Here is a 12,644-nt window from a genome sequence, read left to right on the forward strand (position 1 = left end):
CAAACTTAGATACCATCGATTGTACCTTGCGCCAGTGGTCTATTGGAGGGGGCAGGGGGAGCATTGAGCTAATAAAATTTATCCTAGGCAGGATGTTCATTTTGATTATGGAAGCCCGGGCTTGTAAGGAGTTAGGAAGGGACGACCACCTGTCTAGATCCTGGCGTATTTTATCATAAGTACCCGTGAAGTTGTACTTAGTAGTTTGGTTCAGCGTGGGGAATATCTCTATGCCCAGGTATTTAAAATGTTCTACTATGGGGATATCAGCTGGTAGTCGTACCGCCTTGGCCAGTTCATTAAGAGGTAGGCAGGCTGATTTGTTCCAGTTAATCTTAAAACCTGACAATTTACCAAAGTCGTCGATTATCCTCAATAATTTTGTGGCCGACCGGGAGGGGTCGTCCATGAAAATCAGCAGGTCATCCGCATAGAGAGCAATTTTGTGTGGAGTATTGTTGACCATTATGGGGACGATGTCCTCCGATTGCCTAATAAATTGGGCCAAAGGTTCGAGGGAAAGCGCGAACAGTCCCGGGCTCAGAGGGCAACCCTGTCTAGAAGATCTGGAGACTGGAAAGAGTGTGGAACAGTTTTTGCCTGTCAGTATCATCGCAGACGGCGAGGCATACAGGACTTTAATCATATGAATAAAACTCTTTCCAAGACCCATGACCTCAAGTACCTTCCACAGGTATGACCACTCAAGTCTGTCAAACGCCTTCATGGCATCCAAAGACAGAACTGTGGATGGAGTTGTATTGTCTTTACTGTTATCGATTACATGCAACAGCCTCCTAAGATTATCTGCAGCCAGACGCCCCGGGATAAAACCAGTTTGGTCGCAGTGTACCAATACAGGCATAAATCTCTGCAGGCGACGGGCCAGCACCTTGGCAAACACCTTTAAATCGGCCCCGAGAAGACTCAAGGGTCTATAGCTACCACAATCATTGGGATCTTTGTCCTTTTTGAGAAGTAAAGAAATCAACGCCATATTGACATCTCTTGAGAACTCCCCTTGTTCGATAGCGTAATTGATCATATCGAGCATCAATGGACCCAGTTGGTCCCAGAAAGCTAAATACACTTCGGGTGGAATACCATCCCAGCCTGGCGCCTTACCCCTCTGCATTTCAACAATAGTCTCCCTCAATTCTACGAGAGTAATCGGTCTCCCCAGTTCCTTGGCCTCTTCCTCAGAGATGTGGGGTATCTCAAGCCCGCCGATGAACGATTCAAATCTAGAGTCATCCAGATTACCCTCTGAGCTATATAACTGTGAGTAAAACTCTTTAAAAGTGTCATTGATCTTTTTCGAATCAGTAGTGACTGCACCCTGGCTCGTCCTAATCGAGGGGATATCTGAGAAATGATCATTTGAGCGTATTTTCATTGCCAATAGATGGCTAGGTCTGGAGCCGTGAAAATAGTAATTTTGTCTTGTCCTATGTATCAAAAACTCAGACTGTTGTTTAAGTATGGAGTTTATTTCTTTTTTGACTATCTTACGTTGTGTGTTTAGTCGTTCATTATAGTCAGTTTGCAAGGATGCGTATAGGTCCGCATATAATGATTCCAGTCCTTCTAGCTTTTTTGACCGGGATTTTCGCAAATTGGAGGCAAATAGTGTGACATGACCCCTGATGAATCCTTTCAATGCGTTCCACAGGACCCTAGGGTCTTCTACTGTGCCAACGTTGATCTGCAAAAATTCTGCTAGTTTACTCCTGAACTCAGAACAGAAGTCATCGTTCTTTAGCAAGGTCGAATTAAAACGCCATCTGGGAGCTCTTGCGGAGAGCCTGCCAAAGGTTGCCGTAAGGAAAATCCCCTTGTGGTCTGAGAGAGCCAGGGGAACCAATGAGACATCGAAACTATCAAACATATTAGGGGACGCGAATGCATAGTCAATTCGAGAGAAGCTTTTGTGTCTGGCTGACAGGTGAGAGTAATCTCTGAGGGTGGGGTTGCATAAGCGCCAGAGGTCTGAGAGCCCCGTGTCTTTGGCCCACATCCTGAGGGCCTTAGAGGCCCGTTTCTGGTCGCTCGTTTCAGAGGGCCCAGACCTATCCATCTCCGCATCCCAGCACGCATTAAAATCGCCACCCACAATGAGAGCGTATCCATTAAGTTCCAACATATTCTTCGTGATTGTATTATAGAACGCTGAATCAAATGTGTTAGGAGCATACAATGCTATTATAGCCATCTTCCTATGCAAGAATTCAACTTTTGCTATAGTAATCCTTCCCTCCGTGTCCGACCATACATCCAAGATTTTGATATCAAGGTTACGTCTTGTAACTATGACTACTCCTTTCGTCTTATCATCGGCTGAGGATGCGGAGATAACGTGATATTGCCGATTTGCCAGTCTTGACACGTCACCTACCATTAAATGCGTCTCACTAAGGAGAGCAAGGTCAATATTTCTCCTCTTCAATAGCCAAAGGACACTGGCACGCTTGTGTGGGGCGTTAAGCCCTCCTGCGTTCCAAATTAAAATATTCAATTTAGCCATGGTCGAGCTTGTATAAGTGCGTAGAGAACATACCCGTGCAGCCAGGCTGAGTACAGAGGTGCCGATCCCGGCGGGCCCGGACGGTCAATCCCAGGAGTTCAGAGGAGGAACACTTACACATATATAAGACAACAGTACATAGAACACATAAAAATACCACCCCAGCTACAGCCCCCCCCCCTTCTACTCTAAACCCTAACCCACCCGTCCTACTATAAGTTCCTCTATACCCACTCTCCAATCCCCACCCTATGCCCCACCCACTGAGGATGGTCATCTTCCTATCACTTCCCACTAGAGACATGGATCAATAAGACGCTTCCCACTCCCACCCCCCTCTAGTTAAACCCCTGAGTAAACCCCCACTAGTCCAATAAACACAAATAATAATAAAAATTAAATTCAATAAAGATATCGGTCGAAAACCACCTGAGCACTGGCCCTAACATAAGACAACCATAATGGTAAAAATAGCCATTATTAAATAATAACTCCACATCAACCTGCAACCATCTATTTCCGAATCTGCGCTTCAACGTCGCAATGTTATGGCCCAAATGGGTACAGGAAAATTCAAAACAAAATTAAATTAAAGCATCCCAGCCGATAGTCTAAGGCAGGATCGGGTCACAGGTTAATTGTGCAAAATTGTGTGAACAATGTCAATTAAACAATGACAAAAATAAGAAAGGGAAAAAAGGGGTTATGGTTAAAGTGCACCCCTGAAGCAGTCCCTCTGATCAGGCACAACGGCTGACATGACATAACCTATGTAAGAATCGACAATAATAGGAAAAGGAAAAAGAGGGTTATGGCTAAAGTGCAAGCAAAGTTAAACTTGACCCAGCCTGTTATCACATATTTATGTATATTCGTTCGAGAGCCAACATGAACCTTGGCCCTAACATGACAGCTATAATGGAAAAATTAGCCATTATTATATAATTACTCAGCATCAACCCTGTGACCAACTACCTCGTAGTCTGCATATTAATGTTGCAACATTATAGTATAAATGGAAAAAGGAAAATTCAAAACAAAATCAAAGCATATCAGCAGTTAGTCTAAGGTAGGATCGAATCACAGTTAGATTGCTCATTCAAATGCCATTAAAACAGCGACAATAATAGAAAAAGGAAAAAGAGGGTTATGGCTAAAGTGCAAGCAAAGCTAAACCTAAGCCAGCCTGTTATCACATATTTTATGTATATTCGGTCGAGAGCCAACGTGAGCCTTGGCCCTAACATGACAGCTATAATGGAAAAATTAGCCATTAATATATAATTACTCAGCATCAACCTGTAACCATCTACCCTGGAGTCTGCATATTAATGTATCAACGTTATAGCATAAGTGCCTCACGGAAAATTCAAAACAAAATTAAGGCGAGTCAGTAGTTAGTCCAAGGTAGAACCGGATCACATTTAAATTGCTCATTCAAATGCCATTAAAACATATAGGAAAATTCAATACAAAATTAAATTAAAGCATCCCAGCCGATAGTCCAAGGCAGGTTCGGGTCACAGGTTAATTGCTCATTCAATTGCCCTTAAAACAGCGACACTAATTATTATATAATTACTCAGCATCAACCTGTAACCATCTACCCTGGAGTCTGCATATTAATGTATCAACGTTATAGCATAAGTGCCTCACGGAAAATTCAAAACAAAATTAAGGCGAGTCAGTAGTTAGTCCAAGGTAGAACCGGATCACATTTAAATCGCTCATATAGATGACATAAAAACAGCGACAATAGGAAAGAAAAAAAAAGGAAGAGAGGGTGATGGCTAGAGTGCAAGCCATATAACCATATAGCCATTAAGTGCAAGCCATACCCGACCCAACCTGTTATCAAATATTGTTTATGCATATTCAACCGACCTTGGCATCTACTTTGGATCACCAAAGCTCAAAACAACCTGGATATAAAAATAAAAAGCATACCAGAAGTTAGTTAGGGACTCGGTCACTCTTGAACTGTGCAAACCAATGTCCCTTTGAACAGCAACAGCAACCAAAATACGTAACCATTAACGAATGTCTCAGCGCAGACCATAGTCGAAGCCCGCTGGCTAGCCCGAGGCTAGCGCGTAAGCTAGTGACGAATCCGGATAGCACGTTAGCCTACTATGTACATTGTTCAGCTAGCTCGTTAGCTTCCAAAGAGGCGATACACAAGTACGACCATGAGGTCAGCTTTAGCAAGTAACAGAAGTCATTGGGAAGCCCCGCTAGTTGGATGGGCAGAGGACAGTTAGCATGTCTGGGCATGACAGCAAGTGTTTGTGAATAGTCGACCTAATCAATGTATATAGGCCCAAACCGCCAAGTCACTCACCCTCCATAGATATCAAGCAACAGACTCGGGTGTCTTCGCGAGATATTCCTTCGCTTTAGCCAACGACCAAAACAAACGCTGACCACCGACCTTCTCCAACACAGATAGTTTCGCGGGAGCGAATAACGTGGGCCTCAGGCCTAGTCTCCATAGCTTAGTCAGGACCACCTTGTACTCGGCTCTCTGAGCTTGAACCTCCGGTGTAAAGTCCTCGAAAATGGCCACTTTGTGATCGCCAAACCTCAGAGTACCCCTTCTGGTACGAGCCGACCGCATGATGATTTCTCTCTGTTGGAGTCTGTTCAGCTTGACTATGATGGGCCTCGGTTCTTTGTTCACGCCGGGAGAAAACCTGCCCGCTCTATAGGCCGACTCACAGATAGGAGGCGAGGGGAGGACGTCCGTCCCTAGTATCTTCTGCAGCAGTTCGGGCATGGTCTCAGAGAGACGGCCTTCACCGCTGGTCTCCGGTACTCCAACAATCCTGACGTTGTGGCGTCTATCCCGGGACTGCATCTCCTCCATCGCCGACTGTAGTTTGTTGACTTCAGCCTGCCTAGCCAGCAGGGCGGATTCAAGACCCGCCATCTTCTCACATTGTGATGATACCTCCGTCGTTAGCATGGCTAGTTCGTTAGCATTAGCCGATGAGGCAGCGTGAATCGTCTCCATCTTGTCTGTCAGCGGGACTACCGCCAGCCGTATTTCTTCTGATATCTCACGACGGAGGCTGATACAGAAATCCGCCAGCACTTGCTTCTGTGCTTCAGCGATGCGTGCCTCAGAGTCTGCGTGTACTTTCTTCTGTGCTTCAGCGATGCGTGTCTCAGAGTCTGCGTGTAGCTTGGTCATGACCAAGAGCACAGCTTCGCTTAACTCCCCGACAGCGGGAGACGGTACGGCCATGCTCGGCGGTGTCGGTGTCGTGCCTAATTCTTTCATGGCTCTGGTTTCCACCCCCGCCATCGTAGAAAGTCGAAAAAAGTTGATGAATGTATACTAAACACGACGACCTAGCAAACAGATAAAAAACAAATAAAAATAAAATAAAGACTAATGGGGAGAAACGTATATTCAGCACGGTAGAAGGGAGCTCATGTGAAAACACGTCTACTCCATGATCGCTCAGCTCCGCCCCCCCATATATATATCGATTTTAATATTCTATTCAGTGTCACAGACCTCTATGTTACCGTTAAAAGCCATACTGAAATCTTGAGAGTACAATACCGGCCAGATCCTGCTAGGTGGCAGTATCGCCCACCCTTTGAAACCCTGTTCCAGACTGTGTCACATCTAATGTCTTCCGGGCGGAGAATTTTGGTCCAGGCAAGTCTAGCGGTTCACCCGAGCACATTGGAGCGCGTCCATGGCCCCTCGATGCATGTGTTGTGCCAGATTATGTCGGGGACCCGATGGACATCAATACTGGAAATCACGATCAGACAATTGGAATATTCTTTTTGGAATAACCCCTATCAAAGGTAAGGACTATCTGACGTCAATTCCACCTTGATCCTACAATGATTTCATATCGATCCAGCCGATCAACGTATGTAGTAGGGATGGGTACCTTTCACATTTGAACCGATACGGCACCAGTACCGGTACCTTTTTTCGGTACTTTAGTCTAAAAAAAAATTATTTACCTACCTCAGTCGTGAAAAAAATAATCCAAACTTCAAATAACTACAATTTCGACCGTTTTCGGCTTGCCATTGCTCCGACTGCTTTGTTGTTGAATCAAGTCAAATCCTAGGTAAGCATATATTGTGCGTGTGAACGTTGACATGAAAAGAAAAAAGGGAAAAAAAAGTACTTTTTTTCGGTTTCTCACTTGAATCGATACTCTGTAGTACCGACGTGTTTCGGTTCGGTACCTCAAAAGTACTGTAGTGTAGTGTATTTTCTGTAGTGGTTGCAATATATATATATATATAAAAAAATATATATATGGGTATAAACTGGAAAACAGAGCGGATCCATAGTGTGAAGTCTTATGTAGTACAGGTCCAAATTTGATACAAATCCGTTCAGAATTGGGTCTTGAGATCCAGGTAAACTGTGTGCCAAAAAAAAAGCTCTCCAGAATTCCATTTCCTCATCCACGGCCATTCATTCTAAATGTTTATCACTTCTGGTTTTCACTTGTCAACTTTCAGCTAGATTCCGTATTCGCACCCCCCCCACGTGGGGTATCATTGGAAAGCTAGACCCATTGGCTACAACACTGACCAGCTTCAGTAGTGAATAACCAAAGCTTCAGTAGTAATTATCAGTGAATAATGAAAGCTTCAGTAGTAATTGTCAGTGAATAATCCAAGCTTCAGTAGTAATTGTCAGTGAATAATCCAAGCGTCAGTAGTAATTATCAGTGAATAACCAAAGCTTCAGTAGTAATTATCAGTGAATAATCAAAGCTTCAGTAGTAATTATCAGTGAATAATCCAAGCTTCAGTACTAATTATCAGTGAATAATCCAAGCGTCAGTAGTAATTATCAGTGAATAACCAAAGCTTCAGTAGTAATTATCAGTGAATAATGAAAGCTTCAGTAGTAATTATCAGTGAATAACCAAAGCTTCAGTAGTAATTATCAGTGAATAATCAAAGCTTCAGTAGTAATTATCAGTGAATAATCAAACCTTTAGTATTAATGATCAGTGAATAACCAAAGCTTCAGTAGTAATTATCAGTGAATAACCAAAGCTTCAGTAGTAATTATCAGTGAATAACCAAAGCTTCAGTAGTAATTATCATGGAATAATCAAAGCTTCAGTAGTAATTATCAGTGAATAACCAAAGCTTCAGTAGTAATTATCAGCCAAATGTTCAGAAGTAATCATCAAAGCTTCGCTCTTCCCACGTGTGAAGCAGAGCGGGAGAATAACTTGTTTTTACAAGATGAATGTTTGATTATTATTTGTATAAACCATTTCTTATGCGGACGTTGGCTGGTTCTTAAGTCTCAATGATGCAGTTGAGGATCTCAGCCTATGTCAATAAAGAGGCTGAATTGGAGGGGCGTTCGTGTGTGCGCGCGTGTGTGTGTGTGCCTCACCTTGTTATTTGAGCTGTTGTGTTTCGGTGGGGGAGGGGCGGGGTCTCGACTGGGGCGGTGCGAGCCGTCACTGCTGTCACTCTCGCTGTCAAGGCTCAACCTGACAGGGGATAGGCCAGGGTCAGGGGTCAAGGGTCAATCAGAAAGCAGACTGAGCACATTGTCATTGGGCTCAGCACTGGTCACAATGTGTGATCGACGTAGGATCATCTCCTGCCAATCTGAGTTTGTTGCTCAATAGGTTGGTTATTGATTTATTAGTTAATACTATATTGAACCAGGAACGTTAAACAAATTGTTATTTATGATGAGGGGAATGGGTTGGAGAAAAAATATAATAATCAATAAAGTAATATTTTCTTTTAAGGGCTTCATTTACTAGGGATGCCCCGATTGATCGGCCACCGATCGTTATCGGCCAATAATCAGTATAAATATGCGATCGGTGATCGGTGATAATGCTTTATTTTCGCCGATCGTCAAAACCGATCTCACTCGCTGAGTTCTGTCTCAGACACCGGGAGCTGCACACACTCCCACACAGTGGTGCGGCGTCTGCTCCTCCCTCCAACCCCTCCCGCACGCATGTAAACAACACGGGTCTAGTAGTCTAGTCTAGTGGGAAGGGACCTCCCTGAGCTAACGTTAGCTACCGTTACAAAATGACCCAGTCAACCATTCACTTCTAGTCCAATACATGATGAGGCATTGTCTAACCGAACGGTATCTAGCCGGCTAGCTACTGATAGCTCCTGACATCAACAAACGCTCCAGCAAGTCTAGTAGAGACGTGTATGATACCTCCGCTAGCTCACGTTAGCTGACGCCAGCTCACTGTTCAAAACGAAATGTCCCACTGAACTAAATAGTTCACTGAGGCGCTGTATCAACGTTATATAGCCGGCCAGCAGTAGCCACAGATAGCTCCTGATATAAATGTTTTATAGCTCTCATTCGATGCGTATTCGAGCTGAGGGCATGTTGTTGAATGTGATCAATAGGGTCCAGCTGCAGCTCCGGAGAATCCTGGCCGTAGCTGCAGGCTACTCGAGTAGGGTCCAGCTGCAGCTCCGGATAATCCTGGCCGTAGCTGGAGGCTACTAGAGTACACACAGACAGTGGAGCTTGTTGCGTGGTGGCGATGTCTCGCAGATAATACAAGTACAAGTCTAATTATATAATCTATATATTTTATAAAAAAATAAATAAAAGAAAACTATATAAAATAATTTTTAATAATTTTTTATCAAAAACGATCGGTATCGGAACGGTATCGGCCAATATGGCTCACGACGATCGGTGGCAAAAAACGTGATCGGGGCATCCCTATCATTTACCCACTCAGTGCTGTAAGTCTATGCAGCTACATTGTGCTGAACACACAACCAGCACATTTACTTACTGATGGAACCAGCTTTAAACTGACCTTTCTGTTAGTGGAGAGATTGAAGTAGAGAGAGAAAGGTAGAGAGAGATAGAAAGGAAGATGGAGAGAGAAAGAGATGGGTAGAGAAAGGGAGATAGAGGGTAGGAGAGAGATAGAAAAATAGATAAGAGATAGATAGAGAGAATGAGATGGAGAGAAAGAGATGGATAGAGAAGGAGAAAGAGAGAAATGGATAGAGAGAGAGGGAGAAAGAGATTTTGATGGAGAGAGAAGGTAGAGCTCAGAGAAGAGAGCAGAATGGAATGAGAAGGAACGTTTGATCCACAAGCCAAGACTCATGAACTCTCGGCTCAGAAAGCCCCATCCCAACATAACATGCCTGTTGATTGCATCTAGAAAATGTTCTCCTTCTTCTAATCCAATTCCTTGTGATCTTTCGTTTACTTACCTCAACAACAGACCAAGGAAAACAATTGAATCGTTCCTCTCAGAGACGTTGGGTATCCTGAGTCAGACTACCTTACTTGTGTAACCCCAGACTTGTGTGCCCTTGTATTTAAATGGTGGCAGTCTAGCGTGTTCAATATAAATTCGGACCATCACCATGGCGATGTAAAGGAGGGAGAGAGACTGACCGGGAGTCGCGGTTGGGTGGGTTGGTCTTGACGGGCGTCCCCTCCTCCGAACTGCTGTCATCATCGTCTGACTCCTCCGACTGGATCTCCTCTACCATGGAGCGCAGGGGGCCTGGGGAGGAGAGGAGGAGAGGAGGAGTCAGGTCAGACATAATGTTCCTGATGCTAAACTGAAATACCACTGAGGAGAGGACAGGAGGAGAGGAGAGCAGAAGAGAGGGGAGGACAGGAGGAGAGCAGAAGAGAGGGGAGGACAGGAGGAGAGCAGAAGAGAGGGGAGGACAGGAGGAGAAGAGAGGACAGGACAGGAGAAGAGGACAGCAGAGGAGAGGAGAGCAGAAGAGAGGACAGGACAGGAGAAGAGGAGAAGAGAAGAGCGGAGAGGACAGGAAAGGAGTCAGGTCAGACATAATGTTCCTGATGCTAAACTGAAATACCACTGAGGAGAGGAGAGGACAGGAGGAGAGGAGAGCAGAAGAGAGGAGAGGACAGGACAAGAGGACATGACAGGAGAGCAGAAGAGAGGGGAGGAGAGGAGGAGAGGAGAGCAGAAGAGAGGAGAGCAGAAGAGAGGGGAGGACATGAGGAGAGCAGAGGACAGGAGGAGAGCAGAAGAGGGGAGGACAGGAGAGGAGAGCAGAGGAAAGGGGAGGACAGGAGGAGAGCAGAAGAGAGGGGAGGACAGGAGAGGAGAGCAGAGCAGAGGAGAGGACAGGAGAGCAGAGGAGAGGGGATGACAGGAGGAGAGCAGAAGAGAGGGGAGGACAGGAGAGGAGAGCAGAGGGGAGGACAGGAGGAGAGCAGAAAAGAGGGGAGGACAGGAGAGCAGAGGAGATGACAGGAGGAGAGGAGAGCAGAAGAGAGGAGAGCAGAAGAGAGGAGAGCAGAGGAGAGGACAGGAGGAGAGGAGAGCAGAAGAGAGGAGAGGAGGAGAGGACAGGAGGAGAGGAGAGCAGAGGAGAGGACAGGTGGAGGGGAGAGGACAGGAGGAGAGGAGAGCAGAAGAGAGCAGAGGAGAGGGGAGGACAGGATGACAGGACAGGAGGAGAGGAGAGCAGAAGAGAGGAGTCAGGTCAGACATCATGTTCCTGATGTTCCTGTTCCTGAAATACCACAGATTTTCAAAGGAGGGGGGAAAAGAAGAGAGGAGAGGAGAGGCGAGGAGAGGAGAGGAGAGGAGAGGAGTCAACAGGCCTAATGTTACCTTGTCCTTGTTTTTGGCCTGGCTCAAAGTCAGAGTCTGAACTGGAATCAGAACTGGAACTGGAGTTAGACGGACTGGACTGTGGTGACTGCTGTAGAGAGAGAGAGCGAGAAGGAGAGAGAGAGAGCGAGTGAGAGAGAGAGAGAGCGAGAGAGAGAGAGAGAGAGAGCGAGAGAGAGAGAGAGAGAGAGCGAGAGAGAGAGAGAGAAAGAGAGAGAGAGGAAGGGGGGTGAAAGAGAAAGAGTGGGACATGGAGTTGGCAGGACAAGAAAGAGACAGACAGAGAGGTCAGTGAGAGTTACTGCCGGACCACATGTGTGATTTAGTCTCACATGGGGAAACTCCATCCTAATGTCAAAGATATAAGTTATAGAACGTCAGCAAGTAAAACATGACAAGCAGATGTTTAAAAAAATAAATACTGTTATTATTATTTTATTATATTATATTATTAACTACAACTAATTAATAATAATAAATAAGAGTAATAAAAACATAATAAGATTATGGCAAAGGACTAAACTCTGTGGTTGACCTCAGCTGGTGAAGGAAACAGAGCTGTAAATACCTCCGACTTGGACGACGCTTCATCCTCCGAATCCTCGTCCGACTCCGGAAGTTTCTTGGGTTCCTTCAGCTCCTGTGTATCAGTTTTGCTTTTGGCCCAGCGGCCTTTATCAGGCTTGGGAAGCTTCTTCTCCGAGTACGGCTGGCCGGCGGCGGACGATGAGGAGGAGGAGACGCGCGGGGAGGCTCCGGGGAAGCCACCTCCTCCGCCGGGGGCCCCTTTGGGCCCCTCGGAGCTTCCCTTCTTCTGCTTCTTGGTGCTGGGTTTGGGGGACTCCACTGCGGAGGGTCGCTTCCCCGGGGCCTTGGACTCCACCGGCCCTGGCCCCGGGCCCGGTACCGGCCCTGGCACAGGCCCTGGACCCGGCCCTCCCCCCCCGCCTCCTCCTGCCCCCGCCCCCCCGCCCTTGGGGGACATGCCCTCCACCTTGGTCTCCTTCAGGGTGAGTTTGGGCTCCTTGAAGGCGGCCTTGGGCTGCACCTTGCCCTCGTCTTTCACTTTGATCTCCGCTGGCTTCTTGGAAGAGGTGGATGAGGAGGAGGAGGACGAAGGCTCTCGGCCGCTCTTTCCGCCGGCGCTGCCCCCGTCGCGGTCGCTGTCTCCTTTAGACGTGGCCTTGCTCTCAGAGTCTTTGCGGGGCCTCTCGCGGTGCTCCTTGGTCAGTTTGTGGGGCTTAGGGCCCTTGCTGCTGCCGCTGCCTTCTTTACTGGGCTCCTGGAAAGGAGAGACAGGCTCATCAGGAGCAGCATAATGAACACTAGCATTACAATTAACACTTTCTGCGCCAACCCAGAGATTTCTCAGGTTATCTCGCCAGCGGTTGAGCGCCAAAACCCGAGATTTCTCGGGTTTATAATTTTTTAATATTCTATACCAGTGGTGCCCAACCAGTCGATCGCGATCGACAGGTAGATCGCGGGCTGAT

At 46.3% G+C, this 12,644-nt stretch overlaps 1 protein-coding gene across 2 annotated transcripts in view; it reads right to left on the minus strand.

The window, feature by feature from the left end:
- mllt1a (MLLT1 super elongation complex subunit a) overlaps positions 1-12,644 on the minus strand; it is a 127,230-nt gene that overhangs the window by 18,067 nt on the left and 96,519 nt on the right. For both annotated transcript variants that reach the window (XM_084310524.1, XM_084310523.1), the window contains exons 6-9: positions 11,720-12,433; positions 11,152-11,242; positions 9,948-10,059; positions 7,926-8,025 (exon numbers count right to left, since the gene is read on the minus strand). In XM_084310524.1, the coding sequence (XP_084166650.1) occupies positions 7,926-8,025; positions 9,948-10,059; positions 11,152-11,242; positions 11,720-12,433 (1,017 nt within the window). The remainder of the gene's footprint in view (positions 1-7,925; positions 8,026-9,947; positions 10,060-11,151; positions 11,243-11,719; positions 12,434-12,644) is intronic.

This window comes from Notolepis coatsorum, assembly GCF_963971535.1.
Source record: "Notolepis coatsorum genome assembly, chromosome: 3".
NCBI classification, from domain to species: Eukaryota; Metazoa; Chordata; class Actinopteri; order Aulopiformes; family Paralepididae; genus Notolepis; species Notolepis coatsorum.